The following is a 21188-nucleotide window of genomic DNA, read 5'->3' as shown; positions in this document are numbered from 1 at the left end:
GCTGAACGCAGTCAATTAATCGCAACAGACTGGGTCATCAGACCAATCACTGCAGATTACTGCAGACTGAACAAATAAATCACTGAACGATTCATATGGGAGTCGCTGGGATAATCAGGTAAAAATAAAGGCATATTATAATACAATAAAAGTGTTTTTTGACCTTGCATGCAGATCAGTATGTTGATGGAGACCCCCAAAACCAAAATATGACCTTTTTAATGCAAAATAGGGGCTCTTTAAATCTTAACTGCCCAATCAGATACTGTTTATCCATATTCCAAAACACAGGTGCATCATATTTTCTCATTTTACTCTGGGACTTCCCCATTCTGGTGATCCCCCCCCCTCTTTGGACTTTTTCTGTACGTATTAATCTATTGGACGTCTCCTAAAATCGAAAGTACCTCAGGCTATAATCAGCCAGGATAGCCTTAAGATACCAGCTTAATTCCTTATCTTATTTTAATGCAATACCTCTCTGGAGGAAAGTGGAAGTGAAAACCAAAAATAAAAGTAACTTTATTAATGCCAGTGAATACAGTGACACAGAATTAAATCAAACAAAAAAGCTTTTATAGCAAAATTGCATGCTGCTTTACTTTTTTTGAGAAAAAAAAAAAGTCAGAATTGTGAGGATTCAGATTTGTGTTTGACAATTCTGACTTCATTTCTAGCACCAGTTTAGACCTCAACACTGAGAGACAAACTCCTTTACATTGATTTTAAGGCACCAGTCGACCCAAAATGAAGGTTTCTTATTATTTACTCAGTAAACCTGAAGGAGTTTCTTTCAGATGACGATATTCTGGAGAATGCTGAAAAAAAAGCCACTGACTTCCATAGTATTTTTAATCCCTACAATGGGTGTCTGTTTTTCCAGCATTCGTCAGAATATCTCCATTTCTGTGAGGAAACTCAAACTAGGTCGACTGGTGAACTCGTAAATGGGGTCAGTGTTAGCACTGAACTCTCCTTGTTTTGCTGTCAGTGTGCGTGTGTGTGCAGCGGTGACTCCTCAGGTGGTCTGAGCGCGAGTATCGTCTCCCGCAGCTCATGCACTGGTGCGGTCTCTCCCCGCTGTGTGTGCGCATGTGTCTCAGCAGATGCGTGGATCTCCTGAAGCTGCTCTCACACTCCGAGCACTGGTGTGTTTTTATCTCGGTGTGAATAGCGGTGTGTCTCTGCAGCTCTCCTGCGCTCTTGAAGCTCTTCCCGCAGTCTGCGCAGCGGTGCGGCCTCTCCCCGGTGTGCACGCGCATGTGGATGCAGAGTTTCCCGGGCCGTACGAAGCCCTTGCCGCAGTGAGTGCAGCGGTGAGGTTTGCTGCTGGCTTGTGTGTGTGCGTGCGCGAGGTGTTCGCTCAGATTCTCTTGCGAGGTGAAGCCGGTGTGGCAGAGGGGGCATTGGTATGGCCTGTGCCCGCTGTGGATGCGCTGGTGTCGTCTGAAGCGCGCCGCCACACTGAAGCTCTTTCCACACTGCGTGCAGTAATACGGCTTCGTTCCCCGAGGCGTCCTCCTGCTTTTTCTCTCTGCTTCTTCTTTGTGAAACATTGACAGCACTTCTGCAAGAACAATGGAACAGTTTCCTGAAGCTTTCATTTTAGGGCGATGTCTTATCGTTTACAATATAGGGTACATAAAACCTAATTTTAAAAGACACACGAATTAGCATGCTTCTAGCATGAATTAGCATTTCGGTAATATGTTTATGAATTAGCATGTTGTTAGCATGATTCTACCATTAATTAACATGTAACTAGCATGATTCTAACATTATTGTCATGTTGTTATCATGTTTCTAGCGTGAATTAGCATGTTGGCAACCTGTTTCTAGAATGTATTAGCACGTTAGCATGCTTCTAGCATTAATTAACATGTAACTAGCATGATTCTAACATTATTTGCATGTTGTTATCATGATTCTAGCATTTAACATGTTGTTAGCATGTTTCTAGCAAAGATTAGCATGTTTCTAACATGAATAAGTATGTTAGCATGATTCCAACATGAATTAGCATGTTGTTAGCATGAATTAACCTTTTGCTAGCATGGTTCTTGAATGAATTAGCATGCTGTTAGCATGATTCAAACATAAATTAGCTTGTTAGCATGTTTCTAACATGGATTTACATGTTTGCATGATTTTAACATGAATCAACAATTTAAAACATGTTTCTAACATAAATTGGCATGTCGTTAACATGTTTCTAGCATAAATTAACATGTTTCTAGCTTGAATGAACATGATTCTAGCATGAATTATCATGTAACTATCATAATTCTAGCATGAATTAATGTTTCTAGCATGGATTAGCATGTTTCCAACATGAATTAACAAGGTTCTAGCATGAATTAGCATGTTGTTAGCATGATTCAAACATGAATTAGTATGTCGTTAGCATGAATTAACTTTTTGCTAGCATGGTTCTTGCATGAATTAGCATGTTGTTAGCATGATTCAAACATAAATTAGCATGTTGGTAGCATGTTTCTAACATGGATTACCATGTTTCTAGCATGAATTAACATGATTCTAGCATGAATTAGCATGTAACTACCATAATTCTAGCATTAATTACCATGTTTTTAGCATGTTTCTAGCATAAACTAGCATGTTTCTATCAAATCAATAAAAGCAGGATAATCTTCTGTCTAGAATGCAACACTCTGGGGATTTCCCATAGATATATACACTAGATATCGCATATGGACCCTGAGCATGCGTCAATAGCGTCGCCACATTTGTACAGGGCTCCCAGGACAAATGTCATTCAACAGCACACATTACTTCCAATAGACAACATCAGGGTAGGCGACATCTAATGTAAATATCTATGGGGATTTCCTTGGTTTCTTCTTCATAGGTGTTTGGAGTTTAGAGCGCCCTCTGGCCTTTAGACGAAGATATACTGCTAATCACAGAACTGCTTTCCTGACAAAGATGCGCATGACAACTGAAGGATTGCGATTTTGTTTATCATGACAAAGTATACAGTAGCTAATAGCCATCCTCTCACCCTCGTCTTCAGTCTTCACTTGACGAGGCTTAGGGATTTCTTCATGTTTTTCCAATGGCTCCATCACTTCATCAACTGCTTCACCTGGAAACACAAGAGAAGGGACTAAACCACGTGAGTTCTGGCACCATTAATTGCTGGTTAGTTTATTTCAGTGCACAAGGATATCTTTGTCCTTTTGCAAAAGCCAAAAGTTACACCAGGTTTATTGTTATTTATTATTATTAAGGTTTGTTATTAAACGAAAAGTTTTTTTATTGATAAATAAACATGATGTCTTGGTTTTTCCTACTATAAAAGTGGTTACACATTTTCAGCTTTCCTTCAAATATCTTCACTTGTTTTCAACAGAAGAAAGAAACTCATAAAGGTTTATAACCACTGGAGGAAGAGTTGATTTTCTTTATTGTGTGAACTGTCTCTTTAACTTAAATAACCCAACAGCATGTCTTAATAAACAACACAGAAAAAGAAGCAGAGTCCAACAATTTTGCAAAATCACCAAAGCTGGACAACAGAAGACTTGGAGAAAGTTATTTGGATTCATCCAATGCTGTATTTTCTCTTTCTCTTAGCGCAAACTGAGCCTCATTATACCCCACAGAGTATTGACCTCAGTGAGCATCTTGTGCTGTGCACAGACTGTCTTCTTGATCATAAACTAAACTCAGACAGTCTCAGACTCCAGATCCAGAGTCCAGAAGATTCACATCAGGGCAGTCAAAAAAGAAGTGAACTTCAAATATTGAATTTATAAAAATAAAGTAGACCCCTTCTAAAGGTCTGATAACTTCACACCAAATGACTGATAGCCCCCCCCAAATGACAAATAGTCATGTCCTAAATAACTGATAGCCCCGCCTTAAAGGACTGATAGCCCTGCCCTAAAGGACTCATAGGTCCGCCCTAAATGATTGACAGCCCTGCTCTAAAGGACTGATAGCCCCGCCCTAAAGCAATGTTAGCTCTGCACTAAAGGTCTGATAGCTCCACATGAAAGGACTGATAGCTCCACCCTAAAGCAATGTTAGCTCCGCCCTAAAGGACTGATAGCTCCACACCAAAGGACTGATATAGCTCCGCCCTAATAGACTGATAGTATAAAATAATAGAATGTGAATGAGTTATAGTCCAAATATACTACAAAAGCAAATCATTAACAATAATACCAAACAGGTTAACTAATCATTTACCAAACAAATACTACAAATTTTTAAGAGCAAAATGAAAATAAAGAAGCAGCGTGGTGGCGCAGCGGATAGCATGATCTCCTTACAGGAAGAAGGTCGCTGGTTCGAGCCCCGGCTGGGTCAGTGGGCATGTCTGTGTGGAGTTTGCATGCTCTCCTCGTGTTGGCGTGGGCATTTGTTGAAAAAATTCTTAGGTAGGCTTGAATTGAAAGAGGGGGGCTTCAGGACCCATAAAGAAGGAAATTAAAAGTTTTGATTTTTAGACATATTAACAAATCTAATCCACATTATGGATGAAAAGAACAAATCTGCTGAAACTGTGATGCTTTCAGGACAACATCGAGCTAAATATTCTTATATTAGAAATATTGATATTCCCAACAACTAGATGAATCTCTGCCATGAAGAACAAGCAGATCTCAAGCTGTCCAACTCAGCGTACCTAATAAAGTGGCCGGTGAGTATATGTAAAATACAGAATAATTAAATGTATTAAATTTTAGCATGACTTTCAGTGTCACGTGATGCCTCAGAAGTAATAATCTGATTTGATAATCACTAATCGTTTCTGTTCAATGCTGGAAACAACAGCATTTATTTTAAATGAAAATCTTTTGTAACACAACACGTGTCTTCACTGTTACTAATATTCTGCTAACTAAATAATAACATAAAACATTTTTAAGCACATCTCTTTGATGAGGTTCATTACAGATTTGATAAATGTCTGACTTATAAACTCTGTCTATCAGCTGGACATCACCACACACACAGCAGCCTCTCAGAGAAAGAGGAAGTGCACTACCCTGCTGTTGTTGGTTGGTAACTCCACACACACGGTCCCTCTGGATCATCAGGGTGAACGGACACTACGCACACACCCCCTGGACACCCAGCAACAACGTCTGAACCAATGGTCTGAACTTTCACGCACTTTCTCTACACTTCTTCTTCTGCTTCTTCTTCTTCTTCTTCTTCTTATGAGATTTATTGGCAGCTGGCAAACACGTTCCAGGTGCATTACCGCCACCTGCTGCCACCTCAAACAATCCAAACTAAAAACTTCCTACCTAGCTTTTATCAAGTTCTTTTTTATCTTTTATTAAGTTCTTATTTAGTTTAATTTTGTCTTTTTTTTTCTATGCGGTCCTCATCTGACTTGTTTAATAGCACTTTAACCAAATTAAACTTCATTTTAACTCAAATTTATAACAAATACTTTCCTTTCCCTACTCTACCTTTTGCCCACAATAATTACATTCTCCAGTCTGATGTTGTTGCATTTTGTACAATGTACTGTTGAGTCAAATCTAAGTCTTGGAATTTCAATAGGGGAATTACCAACCTACGTCAAACATGACGTCACGCGGGTTTAACCGCGCACACCGATTGCAAAAAAAAAAGGCTGGTTGCAATAGCAAACATGTTGTGTTGTGCGGTAGGATGCCAAATTTGAAAGTCCAAAAATAGAAAAGTTACATGTTACTGTACACCACACTGCTTTTAATGCCAACCACAGACGTCTATGGCTAACAGCCATCATAAGAGCTGAATGGAGTGAGGACCTAAATAAAATGCTGGACTCTGCAGTGCTCATTTTATGTCAGGTGAGTTCACACTATGCTGAATACACATTACTCATTTTTGACTGCAGCAATGATTTCAGCCAAAAAACAGTTCAATGTGGTGAGTGGGGTATATGCCGAAGCATGCTAATGGGACTTTTAATTTGCCATTAACCTGGGTTAAGCGCTTCCGGCGAATTGAATGGCAATGCAAAATCCGGTGCGTTTAAGGTCTGTTTTCTTTAAAAATCAGTGGTCTCCGCTAGCTGAGTGATATCCGATTTAAAGTGGGTCTCAGATTGTACAAGAAGCACTGCATTAAATTACATTCCTCCCGCCATATCTTTATAATATGAGCATATATTTTACCCCAGTATATTCAATGGAGCTTTTGCGCTAGCCTGCCAATTCTGACTGGTGCGTGCGAGTAAACGGCTTTTTGTCTAGTTTTACGCTTGAGCAACTAAATAAATGCTAAAGTTTATTTAACTGAATGTATTTTAATGACATTACAACATCAATGCTTTATAAGGAACCAGATAAAATGAGAAAAAGTTTACAATAACAGGTCACCGGAAGTGTATCAGCATGGGAACTGCACTAGCTCGGCATATAACCTATTAAACTGCGAATTTTATTACTTTGAAGGATTCATTAATATATATATATATATATATATATATATATATATATATATATATATATATATATATATATATATATATATATATACGTATATATATTAATGAATCATTCAAAGTAATAAAATAAACAAATATCACTTGACAACGGAGGAAATAATACGTTAAGTTATTTCACAGAATATGATCTTAATCACTACTACGGCGTCTATTTTTGTTCAGACCAGTTTTTTACAGTCATTAGACCTTATGATAAACGGCGTCTCTCCAGTCCAATCACAAGCCGCTTTTGCGAAGCTTTCACCTCTTAGCCAACCAGAACACAAGAGGCGGGATGTAGCAGGCAGTTAGCGTGACGCAAGGTTGTCTCGAGCTTCGATTGGCTGTTGAGCCCCAGGCAGGACAGTGACTGGCTAAGCGGTAAATTTAAAAACATTTATTTCATCGTTGCAAATATGCGGTTAAAAGTAAGCGATAAAACATATAGTAATTGTTGAAATTAAGAGTTGTTAGTGTTACTAAACAGATGTAAACATATTCTAGTTTAACCGTAAACATATTCGACTGGACGGCTGTTAAGAAACAATGGACATCAACTCGTATTTTCAGTGAGTAAAGTTAGCATGTTAGCATGTGTGACTGTTGTTGTCCGCCCAGTGTTTATCATCCAGCGTTTGCTCACTTTATTCAGTGTTTATCAACTTGCTCCTTTGCTCGTTTGTCGTTTCTGTCAGAATAGCTTGATGTTAATGTCATTGTGTTAATGGCAACTCATTCTTTTTTATTGACGTTTAGATCGTAACAGAAGTAATTCATGACAGTCGTGTATTAAGGAATCGTTCACCCTAAAATGACAACGTGCTCATCTTCGAGTGATTAATTATATAAACAATATACGAGCAATTAAATAGAAATGTCAACCTTGCCATGAACTGCATTAAGTTTTCAACAAAATAGGGAAACCGTTTCCAAGTGTTTTGTGTAACGTTAAGCAAGTATTCTTTCTAAGTACTTTAGAAATACTCAAACATATGTCAATGTATTTAAACAATTATATTTGATTTATCAGTTATAAGACACAAGTGCCAATTTCACATAGGTCACATCCATAACGCAGAAGTGTCGCATCCATAACGATAATTTTTCCTCATAAATACAAAAATTGTCAAATAAAGTAAAGTAAATCATTTTTGTTTTATATAGAGACATATTTAATCCTTTTGATTGTCATTATTTCTTTTGCATTGTGCATTTTAATTCACAGAATTTCTACAAAGTATACTACAAACTCACTTTTTTTTGGTCACATCCGTAACGCTTGTTTATTTTCCTCATTTAAAGTACAAAAAATGTTTACAGATTAATATTTTCTGATCCTTTAACTCTGTGGTTAGTTGTTCTGGAAAATATAAAACAAAAGTTTCAATATGATGTTAACGTATACTTTCTCTGTGAATTTATTTTTTTGAGATTTACTGCAAATGTCACGTCCATAACGCTGGAATTGCTCATATATTTTGAATATACCATATGGAACCATATGGCTATTGATATCCAAACATTAAAAAATATATGCAAGTCAGTTGTCAGCAGTTTTCAACATTCTTCAAAGTATCACCTTTTATGTTCATCAGAATAAATATAATAATGATAATGATATAAATAATAAACTATATTTTATATAACGATTTTAAAAGAAGCATCTCAAAGTGCTTTACACATCTAAAAAGTACAGAAGTAAAATATATGTGCAAGGATGCTTGTATAAAAGGTTGAACTAAATACAAAGGAATTATAATAAAAACTAATACATATTTAAAATCGCATAAAGAAAGAAACATAAAAGCTATTCGAAAAAGTCTTTAAGTGTGTTTAAAGAGAGAGTTTCCGCAAAACTGAAAATTCTGTCTTAGTTTAATCACCCAATTGTCTCAAACCTATTTAACTTTCGTTCTGCCATTAAACACAAAATAGTAGAATTTAAAGCAAGCTGAAAGCCTGGAACCTTTAAGAAAAACAAATTTGCTAGCTGAACCGGGCCTTTAGAAAAAATCCATAGCATTCAGCCCTGTATAAGTCTAAAATGTCATGCATAATGGTCTTAATAAGGTCTTTAACTGTGTTTAAATTGATGATGATGTATGTGTGTGACTTCAGTAAGCCTTTTAAAAGCTTATACTTGTGTGTCTTCAGTCATGATGTGTGTGTGTTTGTTCATCGTCACTGCAGGGCCTTTGAGCTGAGCGTACGCAGTTATGCTGGAGATGATCCGCTCGACCCCTGGGACAAGTGAGAAATACTATCATTCATTCATTCATTCAGGGTTTTTTTATGTTCACTGCAAAAAAATGCTTTTCTTACTTAGTTAAACTAGAGTTTTTGTCTCGTTTCTAGTCCAAGTTCCAAGTATCTAAAAAAAAAAAAAACTTTAATGAAGAAGCATGTTTAAGACAAACGAAAAATAATGTCTTGCTTTCAGAAAATGTCATAATTTAGTATATTTAAAACAAGCGAAATAATCTAAGCAGCAAACAGCCATTCACACGACACAAGTACAGTAAACGGCCAATCACACGATGCAAGTGCAGTAAACAGCCAATCACATGTCACAAGTACAGTAAACAGCCAATCACACGATGCAAGTGCAGTAAACAGCCAATCACATGACACAAGTACAGTAAACAACCAATCACACGACGCATGAGTGCAGCAATTAGCCAATCACATGACCCAGTACAGTAAACGGCCAATCACACGACATAAATACAGTAAACGGCCAATCACATGACACATGAGTGCAGCAATCAGCCAATCACACGACACAAGTACAGTAAACAGCCAATCACACGACACAAGTACAGTAAACGCCCAATCACACGACACATGAGTGCAGCAATCAGCCAATCACACAAAATAAGTACAGTAAGCAGCCAATCACACGACACATGACTGCAGCAATCAGCCAATCACACGACCCAAGTACAGTAAACGGCCAATCATATGACACAAGTGCAATAAACAGCCAATCACATGACACATGAGTGCAGCAACCAGCCAATCACACGACCCAAGTACAGTAAACAGCCAATCACATGACACATGAGTGCAGCAATCAGCCAATCACACGACACAAGTACAGTAAACAGCCAATCACACGACACAAGTACAGTAAACGCCCAATCACATGACACATGAGTGCAGCAATCCGCCAATGACACAACACAAGTAAACAACCAATCACATGACACAAGTACAGTAAACAGCCAATGACACAACACAAGTAAACAACCAATCACACGACACAAGTACAGTAAACGCCCAATTACATGACACATGAGTGCAGCAATCCGCCAATGACACAACACAAGTAAACAATCAATCACATAACACAAGTACAGTAAAGGCTGCGAGCGTTTTATATCTGACGTGCATCCGTACAGGAGGATCTAGCGAGACTCTTCCCTTGCTTATTGACAAATCAATTTATAGTAATTTAAGGCACTTCTAATATTTCTAATGCTACTGTTCAAGGTATCAAATTTTGTATCCTGTTAAAGCTTGCATGAATTTTATCTGTAAATATTGGTATGCGGTGTAGTTTATAGGGTTAAATTTGGTATCTAAAACTAGATTTGACCTCATGGTGCTTTGTTTACTGCGGTGACCAAGGCAATGCAGTTATTCCTGCTGTTCTATTCACCTTACTCTCCACGTATGAGCGGGCGCAGCCATTTGAATCTTTTTAGCTCAAGACTTCCGGAAGTTCTAAAACAATCGGTCAATAGGCACCCACTGCTGGATTCAGCATATGATAATGTTTTAGTTTAGCATTAGTTTCTTACATATTTAGTAAATATACTGCAAGCTGTGGCTAATGTTACTAGTTAAAACCTAAAGTGGCGATGAGGTTCTAAAATCTATGGAAAGAGTCTTAAACACTATTGAACTTCACTCTGAGTCCTGTATATCCCCTGATTAAACGGCCTTTTTTTGTCCATCGACAGGTTTGTACACTTTCTGGAGAGCAGGATGTCAGCGGAGGAGAAGAAAGGTCTTTCTGTGGTGCTGGAGAGACTAGTTCAGTCCTTTCTTCAAGACGAGCGCTACCACAATGACGTGCGATACGTCACTCACTGCATCACCTGTGTAGGTGCACTCTCATTATTTCAGTCTGTGTGCCGGGTGCTATTAGTTACAAAATTAAATTACTTATTCTACTGAAAGAGTAAGGTAGTGGATTACTTTTAATATTTGGGGTCATTTAATTAGTTACTTGTAATATACTTGCTTAAAGTCCGCATGAACCAGAAGCTGCGTATTTGCATTTTTTATATTGTGACGCAGTTCGTAGAGAAACGGAATATTAAATGAGAAAACAGTGGGCGTGGCTTGTTTTTTTACTGCAAGTTGATTGGCTGTAGTAAAGTAGGTGTATTACAACCTAACAGACTCCTGCTCAACATTTCTGGATTTTTAGTATCGAGTCAAGCAATTTTCAGATAAGGTAGTTAGAAAAGTAATTAAGATAGAATTATAATGATGTAATAATAATTTTCTTGAAGTAACTTATCAAACACTAGAAAGAGATGAACATTCCTCATTCCCTCTTTCCAGGCAAACTTATACAGCGATCCCATGGAAGTGTACAGTTATTTGCACAGCCGCGGTGTGGGGACGCAGACGGCCGCACTCTACATTGACTGGGCTCAGCAGTGCGAGAAGAAAGGGCAGATGGTGCAGGCTGAGATGGTGTATAACAGGGCGCTGATGAACAAGGCTCAGCCGCAGGACACTGTGCAGGAGCAGTACAGGTGAGATGTCAATACTCATGTTTCTCCCAGGAGTATCCCGTATTTCATCTCCCACCTAAGCATGTGCTGGTACAAGATTCTGACGGTATAATAACCAGGGATAAAAATATCACTGTTTCACAAAGTTGTGATTGCTGCTCTAACGGCCCTTATCCACTGAATGGTACGGTACGAGTCTCCTTTACTACAGTAAGAACTTTCCCAATGCTTATTTGATGTATTTGTTGTGGAGTTAATTTAAGCCTTTCTGCAATGATCAGTCACACAATTTCATTATAAAGTTTTTGCACGTACACACACACACACACACACACACACACACACACACATACACACTGCTGTATGGATGTCCTTTGTTAATATAAAAAATAAACCTGATTTAACGTCCACAAATCAGGATTGAAGCATTCTCTTATAATTAAACAGACAGTAAATTAGACAGTAAAATCGCTGTAATTCATTATAAACATGTACTGTTTTTGAACCGTTTTAAACTTGTAAAACTCATTCTTGAGGTCCTGCTGAACACAGCGAGCTGAACAGATATTTTAATCCCTGTTGCTTTGCACACATCCTACTTTGTTGATATTTTAATACACGTCTGTCAATCAATTCGGTGGGTGGGGAAACCCCACTCCTACATTACGTTGCGGTGGGCCTCAGAATCAACTATAGCAAGCATTCAGAATTTAACATGAGAATGGACCGGTTGCATTTTAAAAAAAGAAACCCGTTTTGTCTGTGCTTTCGAGTGGGTGCTTTACCAATAAAATATTGTAGACAATAATCCAGATTTTGCTCACTTAGACCCCCCAGATCTTCTTGAATTCTGGTGTTTTTGCAGGTTCTTCCAGGAAAGGACGTCTGCGAGCACTCCGGCAGCACCGTCAGGTAGAGTAATGTGTGCTTGAGCCCAATCTCCTGCTATCCTGATGAGGACTGTTATTCGTAATGTTTCTGTCTCTTCATTGACTCAGATCACGTCCGCCATCCTCTTCAAAACTCCAGGATGGTAAACCAGAACACCCGACCCAGAGACAATGTTCAGCCGCAGTGCAAGGTACAGTTGTTCTCTCTACTGCAACAATCCCCTGAGGCCTTCCTTCGTCTTCTGAACATGAAGGTATTTTAGATGTAATCAGAGAGCTCCCTCATCCTCCATATAGTCAGCAAGCGTCCTGAGATGCCAGTTTTTGTTCTGTGTTTTGTTTGTCTCTGTGTGTTACAAATAAATGCCATTCTGTGTATTAAGCCAGTTTGTTGTTTCTGCCATTTTGAGAATGCATTAAATGGCTTTTATTTAAAATTGACCACTTAAAAATCAACAAGATCATCTCAGTAATATGTAACAATTCTTTACACATAGCATGACTACCCTCATAGAGAAATCTGATGTATGTGCGTATGTACAAGTTCACATTTGGATTTCACAGATATAAAACAATGCTAGTCCTGCATGTGCGTATATTCAGTGCATGTTAAAAATATTGCAAACCTATTTAATATTAATTTGTTCAGACATGTTATTTAACTATAATCTTATACAGCTTATATGATGGTTTTTAGACATATGTTATATTTATTTATGATCCCCAAAGGAGACGATCAATCTTCAAAACAAACAAATCACATAACCTCAATAACAACTTAGGCTGCATTTACACTGCACTGCACTGACTCGATTTAGATTTTTATTTTCTCTCATGTGGCACGGATCGGATATGGCTCGTATACATGTAGGAACAAATCACATGGATTCCGATTTACTCAGATCAGATTCAGGCCTTGTTCATATGTGGAAATTTATCTGCTATGAATCGGATCTGTGGTCTCGTGTCTGCAGTGTAAGTAGGTAGATCGGACTTTCACCTGTCAATGTGAGTCGCGCGTCATTAAAAACCTTAGGGAGTGACGTCAAGTCTGACACTTTCATTTTAGAACAGACTTCAGCAGAGTCCCAAACCTTAAATCTCATACACGAGGACTTAAACAGCTTTCATATTGTCATATAGCACAGGTATTTAAGCATGTTAACGAGAGCAAGAGAGCGCAATGTCCGCCACGTAACCAGTATAAACTTATAGAAAACTAGTGCATACATCACATGCATAAATCACGCCATGTACATTGCATTAAGATGCCTGGAGGTTTAAAAAAGCCTATATACCAAAAGAAGATGGACAAATGAGAGCCTTTCTGTCATAAACTATAGTAAAACAGCGCCCGCTCTTTCTTTTTTTTTTCCCTCCTGGTCATTGCGCATTTACCGTGTGCTGTGTAAATGCAGACGATTGGATACAAGTCACTTTTAAAAGATGATGTAAGCAGGTCATCAAAAAAATCGGATACAGTCACAAAATCTAAATTAACCATCAAGATCAGGGAAGTTAGGGTGAAAATAGTGACCATGTTTCCATGTTGTTGTGAACTCAGCTGTTGATTAACCCCTCTGTGTTGCAGGAACCAGAAGCGGCGTGTCCTGCTCCGAGAATGGTCTCCGTGTGAGTGTTTAAGACAATAACTTCATGTTCACTAGTGAAACTCAAACCCCTGCACACTAGGGTTATCAAAAGTATCTAGTCCGGTAACCATCGCTAATAAAATGTTCATTTCCTGCTAACATTTGAGCTCGTTCTTAAACTAGGGTGTTCAGTCTGTCTGAAGAATTGAAAGCTGACAAATCAAATTTGGATACAATTAAGGCCCCTAAAGTATTATGTGTCCATGTATTTGTAAACCGATGACCTTCACAGCCAATCACAGTCATTTCTGTTGAACACAATGGCCAATCAGCAGTGTTGAATAACATGCTCAACATCGCTCAAATGTCAGTGGGAAATGGACATTTTTAATATTTAAATATTGAACTTGATACTTTGTCAACCCTTCTTTACACTGATGGTTTATGATAATGATTGTGATGATGATGTTGTGAATTTGCTCTCCTTCCTCAGCATCTCTCGGTCTGAGAATAACCCGGTGCGGCCAGCCGGCTATACCGCCCCTGAGACGGTGTCGATGTACTGCGTGAAAGAGCTGCAGTGTGAGGGATCAGAGCTGTCATTTGAAGAGCTGCGAGCCCGACGATACTTCGATAAATGCAGACAGCAAGAAGAACAGCGCCGGCTGGGTGAGATGAAGCGTCTGTTCTAGACTAAAGCTGTGGCAAAAAATCATTAGAGAAAGCTATTTTGCTTTTTAAAATCCATCGAAATTCACTCTTGAATTGATTTTGAGTCAGCCTTTAATCGTCGCTCTAGGCTAATTTTAACAGCACATTGAGCTCTAGGCTAGTTGAAATGGCAGACGGCGCTCTAGACTAGTATTTACCAGCAGATGGCGCTCTAAGCTAGTTTTAACAGCAGACGATGCTCTAGGCTTATTTTTTTACAACTAGGACATATCCTCTAGGCTAGTTTTTAACATCGGAAGACGCTCTAAGCTAGATTTTGTTTATGCTTTAGGCTAGTGTTTAACAGCAGATGACACTCTAGGCTGGTTTTTACCAGCAGATGGCGCTCTAGGCTAGTTTTTACCAGCAGACGCCGTTCTAGGCTAGTGTTTACCAGCAGACGGCGCTCTAGGCTAGTGTTTAACAGCAGACGGCGCTTTAGGCTAGTGTTTACCAGCAGACGGCGCTCTAGGCTAGTGTTTACCAGCAGACGGCATTCTAGGCTAGTGTTTACCAGCAGACGGCGCTCTAGGCTAGTGTTTACCAGCAGACGGCGCTCTAGGCTAGTGTTTACCAGCAGACAGCGCTCTAGGCTAGTGTTTACCAGCAGACGGCGCTCTAGGCTAGTGTTTACCAGCAGACGGCGCTCTAGGCTAGTGTTTACCAGCAGACGGCATTCTAGGCTAGTGTTTACCAGCAGACGGCGCTCTAGGCTAGTGTTTACCAGCAGACGGCATTCTAGGCTAGTGTTTACCAGCAGATGGCGCTCTAGGCTAGTGTTTACCAGCAGACGGCGCTCTAGGCTAGTGTTTAACAGCACAGGCGCTCTAGGCTAGTTTTTAACAGCAGACGGCGTTCAAGGCTAGTGTTTAACAGCAGACGGCGCTCTAGGCTAACAGAAGATGGCGCTCTAGGCTAGTGTTTAATAGCAGACGGCGCTCTAGGCTAACAGCAGACGGCGTTCTAGGATAGTGTTTAACAGAAATAAGACTTGAGGCTAATTTTTTACCATATGCTCAAGTACTTTTCCCAGTGATGGGTGACAGGGCATCCTCTGTGTAAAACGCATGCTAGATATGTTGGCGGTTCATTCCGCTGAGGCGACCCCAGATTAATAAGGGCACTAAGCCGAAAATAAAATGAATGAATGTGCAAGTGCTCTTCCTGACATTAGCGTTAATGTTTTCGGCTGATTTTGTTGCTTTGACTTTTTGTTGCTTTTGTCACGAGATTAATGTAAACGGCTCACTATCTACACTCTTATAACCCTCTTAAACCTTTCCTAACTTTATCAATGATTATTTCAAGAGGTTTGTGCAAGGATTGGCTAAAAAATCAATGTTTGTAAAGGATACAGCGCCACCTGCTGTTAAAAATAAACAATCAATTCTAGAGGGAATATCAATGCATTTTTAGGATCTTGAACAGTTTTTTTAATCACAACTCTACAGCACCTATGCTCAGTTTTACACTGCGATTAAGAGTGTGCTGTCGCACATTGTAAGCGGTCAAAGGAAACCAGGCAGTGTTTGGTGTCTTACTCTGAGTACAGTACAGTGAATAACTGTGCTCATATAATTGCTGTTGTCTGAGCAGCGGAGGAGCAGCAGCGGCTCTGGGAAGAGGAAGAGGAGGTGAGGAAGCTTAAGCAGCTGCTGGATGATCTGGAGAGGAACATGAGTCTAAAGCCAGCTGAACAGACAGACCCTGTGACGCCCGCTGTTATGGTACGTCTCAAACTACTACACCTCAAAGCAGAGTGCCATGATTTATAGTAAATGACTTAGGATCTCAAGTCCAAAATTAAGGACAAGTTTAGGATTAAAGTTACAGGACAAAATTAGGATAGCATAAAGTATTTAAATATTTGCAAAATAAAATTGTAATATATATATATATATATATATGCAATTTTCATGCAAAATTAATGTAAATTTTATGCAATTTTGTTTTTTAGATGCTTCAACAGAAGTAATTTTGAACATTGTGGCTGTTTTTATTGCTAATGAAGTGTGATTTGTGTTTGTAATGTTTGTAATAACCTTGCACCTTCCTATCTCTGCAACATGCTTGTCCCCTACACCCCAACTCGCTCTTTACGGTCTGCTGATTCTGGCCTTCTTGCTGTCCCTCGGTACCGCCTCTCTTCTATGGGGGGCAGATCATTTAGTGCTATTGCACCCAAACTCTGGAACTCTCTACCACACTCACTTCGCTCTGCTAATAATATCTCTGAATTCAAATCCTTACTTAAGACTCACTTATTTTCTGAATGCTTTGCATCTGATCTACCAAACTGACCACTTAATCTGATCCACCACTATCGTGTTCAAATGTCTCTTAGGTTTCGTTTGTGTTATTCATGTTTGTTATATTTGACCTCATGTATGTTTGTTTATCTTTTTGTTGCATTCCTTGTAAAGTGTCCTTGAGCTCTGGAAAGGCGCTATATAAATAAAAATTATTATTATTAGGGGCCAAGCACCGTAGGTGCGTAGGCACCTATTGCTTTCGTTAGTGTTCTTATTATTATTATTATTATTATTATTATTATTACGTTTCTTCCGCCGGATTTGAATGGCAGCCCATATAGGCGTATGCGGTAAAGTTGTATAATTTGGCACAATGATAGAGGCCAGTATTAACATTAATCAGGCCAATTATGAAGTCTCAAAATCAAACTCTCTAGCGCCACCACTTGTCTAAACTTTCACATACGTTTATCATCATAACTTTTGAACCGAATGGGCTACAATCAAAATTCTTTTTTCCTCTGACTCCTTGGCTCAGTCCAATTCAAACCCACTTTTTTCGCGCTATTTTAAATTTTTCGAAAAACCTATTTGATCGAACTCGTCCTAGGCCGTGTCTCCGATTTTCACCAAAATTGAATCACATGATCTACAGACCACGCCAACCAAAAGTTATGGAATTCAAGTTGATTAGACCAACTGTTTTCGTTTAACTTACGAACTAATTTAACGTAGAACTTGCGAAAATGGACTTGAGGCGATATATCTGTAATGCATTCACCGATTCACACCAAATTTGGTGTGTGTTATGACAACTAGGGTCTAAGGTTAATTGCGGAGTTTCGGCGCACTGCCCCCTAGTGGTCCGGAGATACTAAAAACTTGCTTTTTGGCTTATAACGTCTCAACCTTTCGTCCGAAACTCATGAAACTGGTCTCATTACATCCGGCAGAGCATGCCGAGTCGAATGATGTCTGATTTTCACAGGTCAGCCATTTTGGGCGTCGCCCATTTCGATTTTTGGCCAAAAATGCTGTATTTTACCAAAACATTCACATATCATTACAAAACATGGTATACATCTTCAACCCCATGCCCTGAAAGTACTCAAAAACGTCTGGAGCAGCGCCACCTTATGGCCAATAGTGCTTGGCCCCTTAATTGCTGCTTGCAGCTATATTTATTATTATTATTATTATTAATGCTGTGCAGGAGCAGCAGGGCTTAGCCTTTCAGCAGGCTGATCCCCCTGTCACGAGCTATTCCCCTGCGGAGCCGTTTCTCACTGCAGCACTTGACTCCAGACCTGAGCGAGAGAGTGTCCTGGAGCAGCCGGACAGGCCTTCAGAGATCCAGAGCAGCGTTCCTCAAAGCAGACAAGAGTGAGTGTCAAACACACAACAGCATCTGCGTTTAACTACTGATTTCACAGAGACAGGTTGCCCTCATCACAGCTTAAATTTAAATGTTGAAGGGATAGTTCAGCCAAAAAACGTAAATTCTGTCATCATTTGCTCATCCTCCAAACCTGTTTGAGTTTCCTTCTTCTTTTGAGCACATAGAAATACACACTGCAGAATGCTGGAAAAAATAATTTAGTGTATTCTCAGCAGTTAACTGCAGCTGTGATAACAGCGTAATGTTGTGATGTTAATGGTGATGATCTGATGCTGTAACTCTGTTATCTGTCCACAGGGATGTGTGTGTCCAGGGGGAAGCAGACAGTGAGTATGAGTCTCCTTATGATACACAGAGCTATAGAGAAGGTGAACGGCCACAAGGGCTGCACAATATATCCTTTCGGCATTGATATTGATAGACTATGTTAACTTATCTTTGCGCTTAGCCAAAACACGTTACCTGAGAACAATGGATTCAAAAGACCAAAGTTGGGGAATATGTTGTTAGATATATACAACAAGATGAATTAAATATCACGTTTAACAAATATAGTGAGTTGATCCTTGATGAACAGTCCGACGTGAACGGCTCTCATTGCTGCAGTGCATGCCAGTGTGTGGGGTCACATGATGTGCGTTTTCAGCGGTGTAATGTAAACGCCGAGTTGTTCAGAAATGCTGGGTGAAACTCCAGTGTGGATGAGGATCGTTTTCATTCTAAAACGCTGTTTTAAAACTAAATTGTTCTAGTGTAAACGGGGCATGAAACAAGCACAGTCTGCGCCTGCATGAGGATGTATATTTTCGCACCAGCAGGGGGCAGTGTCTGTCATTTCGTTCACAATGGGAAACCTGGGGTCCGTTCTTCGTACCTCGCTTAAATGATCTTAGATTATTTGGCAGGTCCTGGATCTTTTAATCTTGATAACTGATCTCTCGCTAATTTGGTTCTTCAAACAAGTTCGCGAATCAGATTAGAATGTCTGGATAAACTGATCTGAGATCGCTGCGTGTGTTGTAAAGGACAGATCTATCGATCCTCAAAATCATGATCAGCAATGCAGCGATTGGCTGACGGCACAGCAGCATAATGACATCATCTGATTAATATTCAATTATCCATGTGAGCAAAATTACATCAAATTAGCAGTAAACGGCTTGTTAAATATGACACGCAATAACCTTCCACATTTGTTGTGAGCTGCAGGCTTTATACTTTCATGTGTCAAGAGTATTCATCATGTATTTCAATGCAAATCAATGTATTTAGTTCTACATTTAGAAAAGATTTTCTTTATTATAGTAGCCGTTTTTTAATCGGTGTAAAGAATAACTGGTTCTTTACAAAAGCATTTTAATATTGGTAAAGGCGTCTGGAACTTTTGTGAAGCATCAAATCACTGGCATATTAACTATCAAAACATGTTTATGACTGCATAAATGTATTATTGCTTTAAAAAAAAGTGACATATTCTGCATTTCTATTATACACAATTTGTACTAAAGCGATCTAAAAAGTTCATATAAATAAGTTTTCTCTTTGCACCACCAGGTGAGTCTTTGTACTTTAATTTCGAGGGTGCAGATTGCAAAAGTTTTATTAATATGTATAACTTTATTTATTTTATTAATAACTATAACTTTATATATATAGTTAAAAAATATGTACCATTTTCCCAAGTGTATATAACTATTACTGTAAGAAAATATCAGAATTCGGAAGATACTTTCTGTATTATATTTGCTTGAACTGAGCCGATCTAATCCTGTTTATATGAATTAAACCTGCTTCCGGTCAGGTTTGACCTAGCAGAACTGTTGCTATGACAACAACTCTCGGATCAGCTTTGAAGAACGAAACGATCCTGAATCGTGTCAAATCGTCAATATCCAAATCCAGCTAACTGAGTAATCCACGTATGAAGAACGGACCCCAGAAGTTCAAATCACACAGAAAAAGTGTAAACAAAGCAGCATTCAGTACCATTATCACAGTTATTTTCGCTCACCATGGGGGTATTTGCTTCTGAAAATAATCTAATTATCCATATCGTTTGTAAACGTTTAATTAATGTAGCAAATTTGCAGCCGGCTTCTTTGTGTTCCTACTTGACTTGAATGAGCTATTTGCACAGCTAGTGCTTTTCAGCCAGTGATAAACTTCTGGAGAAAGGCTAATGTGACTATTTTCAATTTCATATGGTTGCTTTTACCGCATCAATGTTGTAATGTAATTACGTTTCATTATATAGTCTCAAGCATTCATTTAGTTGTAAAGCGAGATGAAAGACTGTGTAAATGCTAGTGCCGCCAGTAACATCAGGCCAGCACAGAAACGCTTGAAAATACTGGATTAAGATGAATTTCCATATTTTTCTATATTTCTAATGAAATCAGACGTTAATCATGACTATTTCTGCGATGGCTCCACAGTTCACGAGAAGCACTTGGGCTGGCTGACTGAAAATTAAATGTCCGTGTGCACATACCCTATTGTTAACTTGTTATGCCACTTCAGTTTTTGTTCTCGTGCTCTGATTCGTTGCTAAATAACCAATCAGAGCGCTCTCTTCAGCGATCAAAATCCCAGCTCAAAATAAAAAAAAAAGACATGTATGTATTATTGTTAAGACATTAGGGGTGTGACAAGATCTTGCCGGACTAAATCGTGACGAGATTTCCCGTCGAGGGTAAAAGTCGTCTGGTGGGTTGTGATGTTATGATTAAGCATGAGGGTGAAACTAGTACCTGGGCTGCTTCTGTTGTGCGTGCACTCGTTTGCTTGGGGCGGAACTGCTTTTCAATGGTTGCTGCATCCAAAAGCACAGGCTTCTGCAACTGCAGCTCACACATTAACCATGCGATGGAATAGCACTTCAGATATGCTTAAAGGGCACCTATGGTAAAAAATCTACTTTTCAAGCTGTTTGGACAGATCTGTGTGTTGGTATAGTGTATAGACCGTCATACTGGGGTGATTTGAACACACCCAGTACTTTTTTTTCAATTTAACTACAAAAAAAGGGTTGGCCAATTGGAGCTGTTTTCAAATCGATCGCACCATTACGTAGGAGTGCGGTCCCCCCGCCCACCGAATTGATTGACAGCTGCGCGCATTAACATGTTCCGGTAGT

At 39.1% G+C, this 21188-nt stretch overlaps 2 protein-coding genes across 6 annotated transcripts in view; one reads left to right on the top strand and one right to left on the bottom strand.

Annotated features, from left to right (window-relative positions):
* Nucleotides 1-498: 498 nt before the first annotated feature.
* On the bottom strand, nucleotides 499-5192 carry zgc:101562. Of its 2 annotated transcripts, none has more exons than NM_001123305.1 (3): nucleotides 5018-5192; nucleotides 3023-3106; nucleotides 499-1567 (listed from the first exon to the last, which is right to left on the bottom strand). In NM_001123305.1, the coding sequence occupies exons 1-3, from the start codon at nucleotides 5064-5066 to the stop codon at nucleotides 960-962; spliced, it is 741 nt and encodes a 246-aa protein (NP_001116777.1). In that variant the 5' UTR covers nucleotides 5067-5192; the 3' UTR covers nucleotides 499-959. The 2 variants fall into 2 exon arrangements, with proteins under 2 accessions (NP_001116777.1, XP_073789337.1); XM_073933236.1 differs by having other exon boundaries at nucleotides 3023-3972; nucleotides 4016-5173.
* Nucleotides 5193-6795: 1603 nt separating this feature from the next.
* bub1 (BUB1 mitotic checkpoint serine/threonine kinase) overlaps nucleotides 6796-21188 on the top strand; it is a 31313-nt gene continuing 16920 nt past the window's right edge. For 2 of the 4 annotated variants that reach the window (XM_073933970.1, XM_073933968.1), the window contains exons 1-11: nucleotides 6796-6838; nucleotides 8648-8707; nucleotides 10423-10564; nucleotides 11033-11229; nucleotides 12074-12120; nucleotides 12207-12289; nucleotides 13690-13730; nucleotides 14184-14359; nucleotides 15998-16128; nucleotides 17867-18036; nucleotides 18350-18378. In XM_073933970.1, the coding sequence (XP_073790071.1) occupies nucleotides 10448-10564; nucleotides 11033-11229; nucleotides 12074-12120; nucleotides 12207-12289; nucleotides 13690-13730; nucleotides 14184-14359; nucleotides 15998-16128; nucleotides 17867-18036; nucleotides 18350-18378 (991 nt within the window). In that variant the 5' untranslated portion in view covers nucleotides 6796-6838; nucleotides 8648-8707; nucleotides 10423-10447. Of the gene's footprint in view, nucleotides 7027-8647; nucleotides 8708-10422; nucleotides 10565-11032; nucleotides 11230-12073; nucleotides 12121-12206; nucleotides 12290-13689; nucleotides 13731-14183; nucleotides 14360-15997; nucleotides 16129-17866; nucleotides 18037-18349; nucleotides 18379-21188 lie in introns of all 4 variants that reach the window. The other 2 variants (XM_073933969.1, XM_002665639.8) reach the window with 1 other exon arrangement.

The sequence above is a fragment of the Danio rerio genome, chromosome 20 (genome assembly GCF_049306965.1).
Source record: "Danio rerio strain Tuebingen ecotype United States chromosome 20, GRCz12tu, whole genome shotgun sequence".
Taxonomy (NCBI): Eukaryota; Metazoa; Chordata; class Actinopteri; order Cypriniformes; family Danionidae; genus Danio; species Danio rerio.
The sequence above is the reverse complement of the archived record's forward strand: the minus strand, read 5'-3'. Positions and strand labels throughout refer to the sequence as shown.